Source organism: Galleria mellonella, unplaced genomic scaffold, assembly GCF_026898425.1.
Source record: "Galleria mellonella isolate WM207_F2 unplaced genomic scaffold, CSIRO_AGI_GalMel_v1 utg57, whole genome shotgun sequence".
Classification (NCBI taxonomy): domain Eukaryota; kingdom Metazoa; phylum Arthropoda; class Insecta; order Lepidoptera; family Pyralidae; genus Galleria; species Galleria mellonella.
In genome coordinates, this window is record NW_026442119.1 from 6,376,706 (window position 1) to 6,381,891 (window position 5,186).

Genomic DNA, 5,186 nt, shown 5'->3' on the forward strand with positions numbered 1-5,186 from the left:
GGACGAAAGATACACCATCAATTGCTATTTTTCTCATTTCATAGCCGGCTAGTGTATAAAAAATGTGTATGTAAAATTTTTGTATATTTACATTACTGAATTTATATCGCCAACACTCTTATTTATTAATAATAATAACAATATAAATATAAAAAATAATAATAAATAAACCAACGATCAGGTCGACTCGGCTATGTTCGTGTCGACTCGTACATCAACAACTACTAATGAATAATATTAGTAGTCGGATAAAATTTGTAATTAATAGTCGAAAGTCCTGATAATTATCCAAATAGTCCGATTGATTTGCTCATTCAAATAATTAGTAATCGGATTAGTAAAATCGCGCATCACTAATGTAAATCTAAGAACAAAGAAGTGGATGGCCTGTGTCAGTTGAAATAATGATACTTTTCTATGAAACTATATTACCATCCCAGCTAATATTAAGAAATCGTATTTCATTATGGTGAATCATGGTCATCTTGAATAGGCGCCATGACGTTGAGAGTTATGACGCCACTTCAGATTTTTTTACACTTGTTATTACATATTTTTTTAAATATTAAAGTAACTAATATCCGTTTTCATAAATTACGTAGTAATATACAATAAAATTACTACAATGAAGTATAAATGTTTGCATGTATTATATGATGCCGTTCCTACTATTTATTGATATGAACTAAAATTGTATTATAAGTAACTAGCGACGCGCCCCGGCTGCGCTCGGGAGCAATACAGTACCGCCGCATCGCTATGTCTCTTCATTTTAAATCTTCGGAAATATTAAATTACATGCTGTAAGGGGCTATATTGATCTATATTAAATTGACAATGTATTTAAGGTACTTAATTGGATTAAAATAATGCTGTATTGCTTAAAATTACTTCGTAAATAAGCCATTTTCCCCCCGTAAAATATAAAGGATAAAAAATGGTTATTGTTAGTTATTCTTAAAAGATAGACATATACCATCACGGACTTTTTTGTTGACCTTTTTAAGGTGTACAATACTGTAGTACTATATACTGTAATATATACTGTACTATATATATTAAAAAAAGAATTCTTCAGAATCCATTGCGTAGTTTTAAAGATTTAAGCATACATAGAGACGGACAGACAGCGACAGCGACTTTGTTTTATACTATGTAGTGATGATATAGTACATGAAGATAAATAGTAGATACTTAATACTATTATTAATTGATATTTGAATAATTATATTTTTAGTATGCGGTTTTCCGTAAAAATGTCACCTTTTAAATTAAAAATGATTTTAATTATAATTACATGGAATTGTAATAATATTATACCTACGAATATGACTGTTTCTCTTATAGATAGATAGATAAATAAACTTTTTATTTAAGCCATTTATGACACGTGAATGACAAATGAATTTATACAAACAAATTAAAAAAGTGTTTAAAATATAAAACAAAAGATAAAATACGAAAATATGGATTCGTCATGTGTGTTGCAGTGATCCAAATAGGCTACAGCTCAGTGATAGTTTTGCTTAAAAGCAAAACACTGATTTTCAACTACAGCCTGAAGTTAGGCTACACGGACGCGTACAACAAACCCAGAGTGTAACCTGTGTAACCAATTTAACAGCCAATAATAAAACTGTATTATATAGATACATACTTACATAAATAATGCATAAATAAAATATTTCATTAATTAATTAAACATACAATATAAATAATTCACCACAATAATTATTATGTTGAAAGCAGTTGCTACTAGGCGACCAACCCAAGTTTTTGCTTATTTAATAAATGCTGTTTTAATAACTTTTTAAAAATTGATTTGGATACAGCTAGTCTCATTGGAAGGGGTATGTTATTCCAGCATTTAGTCACCTGGTGGTGAAAACATCCAGTAAAAGCGACTGTCCTATGGATATGAACCGCCAATGGGGGCCGTGTTAATCGAAACACATTACATCCATAATAATTACTGAAAGTCGAAAATTTGAGGTTTGTGTATTCGGGGGATATAAATTTCAGAAGATCAAACATAAATACAACAAGGTATAATCGTCTACGTGAGTCCATGTTTAATAAAGATACTTCATTCAAATATAATGTAATGTGACTACGAGGAGAAACAACAAAGCAAAAGCGACAGCACGCATTCTGAATCCTTTGTATCATTCGATGAGATGAAGAAAGGTGACGAGGCCCGTAGACCAGATCACTATAATTTAATCTAGATAATATAAGAGATTCACAGAGTATATTTCGTGATTTTTCTGTCAACAAATTTCTTATCTTGTATAATATTTTAAGTCGATAAAAGCAATTCAGAACCAAACCCAACACATGGTTTTCAAAACGCAAATTACTGTCAAAAAGCAAGCTAGGTTTTTTGGAAGGTGGTTTAGGAAGTGCCCTAAAAGTGAGACCATGCGATGAAATAGCTTCTTTTTGTCGGTGAATGGTATACCAAATTATATTATTATACTCGTATAGTATAAAAAAGACATCATTGTTTATTTGATAAATACATTATCGTAAAGTTCTTAAAGTTCTCGCATCTCAATTTTTTTTGAGACTGAAACCATATTTCGTATTTTATCTTTTGTTTTTTATTTAAAAAAGTATAAGTAATTTGATTGTATAAACTCATTTGTAAATTTACCTGTGTCATAAATGGTTTAAATAAAAATATTATTTATCTATCTTATTTCTTCCTTTGATAATAAATCAAGTCTAGGATAAATCAAGTCTAGGGGTCCTTGGCGTTGATATATCCGCGACAAAACTGAACGTCGCGATATCATTTAAAGGAAAAGGTTAAGATGGCCTCCAAAAAGTTAGGAGTGCTCAACAGAGTAAGACGGTATTTCACGCCGGAACACCGCTTGAAATAGTATAAAACTCAAGTCAGATCACATATGGAATACTGTTCTCAGCTATGGGCAGGAGCGCTACAGTACCAGCTTCTCCCGTTAGACCGCATTCAAAGTCAGGCGACTCAAATTATTGACGAGCAGCACCTTATTGTTCGACTCCACCCATAAAACTTCGTAGAGAGGTTGCATGTCTGTGCATTTTCTGCCGAATATATCATGGGGAGTGCTCTGAGGAAATGTTCGAATTGATACCTATCTCAACTATCTAGATGAGTGGCGGTTCTCCATCATGCATTTTTCAAAGCACTTTTTTCCACGGACAATTATTTTTTGAAATAAACTTTTAGCAGCAGTATTTTCAAATCGATACGGCATAATAACCTTCAAGGAAAGAGCATATTCCTTTTAAAAAAAGCCGGCAGCACAGTTGCGGGTGATCATGGGCCGTTGTAGTTACTTATCATCAAGTGTGCCGCATACTCGTTTGCTCTTGTGTTATAAAAAAACATTCAATGAAATTTATACAAAACGCATTTATACCTACGCTTTATAGCATAGCATAATGTTAACATGTATATTACTATTAATCTTGATTTAATAGCAAAAAATAAAACATAAATGACACGTTATCAGTAAACTGCTGTAAACTCATGCGACTGACGATACGTAATAAATCAGTTGTTTCTCTGTTTAATGCATATACCGCCAATTTTTATTAGAAATTTTTTAACAAAAGCTCCCAGTTACAATAATATAATTACTTTTAGTTAGCTGTAATCTCATTTAAGTGAATACTTGTATTCTTTTGAAGAATAAATATCCTAACCATAACTATGTTGTTGCTTCGTAAATGTAACATACATTTCATTATCCAGGTTTCTTGGATTTAAAGGCAATGCCAACTCTTCTAACATAATAATTACTTGCTGTCGAGCTACTTATGTTGACGTATTGACGTTAACATAAAATATTAAAATTCACTTTTAATTCAATTTAGAATTAGGAATGTGTTTTTTTTTAATATGATTAATCAAAACCAATTTAAACTTATCACTTTGCTGATTACAAATATATTACATTTGCATAGATAAACGTTTAGAACTGTATAATAATAAGTGGATAACTATGTCGCATCAAGTAGATCTTAATATTGCTCTATTGCTACAGGGGCACGGTCTAGAAGGTGAAGAGAATGATTTTTGTGATTTCACTATAGCCGATCAAAATTCTGTGGCTGAATCTCAAGGTATAACACCCACGACACCTTCAAATTTTAAACCAATACTTGGAAACAATGTTACCTATGTTGTAGCTTGTGTTATTTTAAATGACAGAAATGAAGTGCTGATGATGCAAGAAGCCAAGGAAAGTTGTGCTGGTAAGTGGTATTTGCCGGCAGGCCGCATGGAAAAAAACGAGACTATTGTGCAAGCTACTACAAGGGAAGTGTTGGAAGAAACTGGTTTAGAATGTGAACCTAAAACTTTGTTAGTAGTAGAAACGGCCGGTGGCATGTGGTACAGGTTTGTTTTAACAGGAGAAATTGTTGGTGGTGAATTAAAAACTCCAGCTAAAGCAGACAAAGAGTCACTACAAGCAAAATGGATATCAAATCTTCAAGAAATATCTCTCAGATCAAATGATATACTGCATCTTATTGAAAAGGCACAGTTATATAAACAGAACAGTATAAGTGGATCATGGCACAGTGATGTCTTACCTGCATCCATTCCTCATGTAAAGGATCTGTTGCGATTAGTTATTGTCATCAAAAAGAGAAGTACAAATAAATTACATGTATTACTAAATGAAAAAACATCACTGCATTTTCCCATGTGTGAAATAAATCCAGCTAAAAGTGTACATTCTACATTAAGAAGATTCATGGTTGAGATGTTTGGAGCTGATGTTGGCCAACATCGTCCACTGGGACTTCTCAATGTAGAAGCAAACCCAATATATGATGGTTGTTGTCTCACTTTACTAGTTGCTTTTCGAGCGCCACTTGAAGAAGTGCCTTTGATTAGTAAATGTGCCTGGCATGAAGTATCTCAAGATAGTGAAAAAAAGTTACTATCCATGATCAACTCAAAAAATTCTACTGTTGAGCTACATGTAATACGTTAAATTTTGAAAAGGAAAGTAGCCACTTTGTTATAAATTTGAAAATACTCAAATATTTTTACTTGATATGTGATAAACGTAAATATACATCTATTTCAATATTTAATTTGATAAAATGTAGATCTGTGTCCAATTATTAATTTATTAATATTAAGCACTTGCACACCTAAGCTTATTTAGTATCAATTGTTA

At 31.9% G+C, this 5,186-nt stretch overlaps 1 protein-coding gene across 1 annotated transcript; it reads left to right on the forward strand.

The window, feature by feature from the left end:
* The first annotated feature begins 3,772 nt into the window (after positions 1-3,772).
* On the forward strand, positions 3,773-5,186 carry LOC113509671 (8-oxo-dGDP phosphatase NUDT18). Its single transcript, XM_026893064.3, has one exon. The coding sequence runs from the start codon at positions 3,996-3,998 to the stop codon at positions 4,995-4,997; it is 1,002 nt and encodes a 333-aa protein (XP_026748865.2). The 5' UTR covers positions 3,773-3,995; the 3' UTR covers positions 4,998-5,186.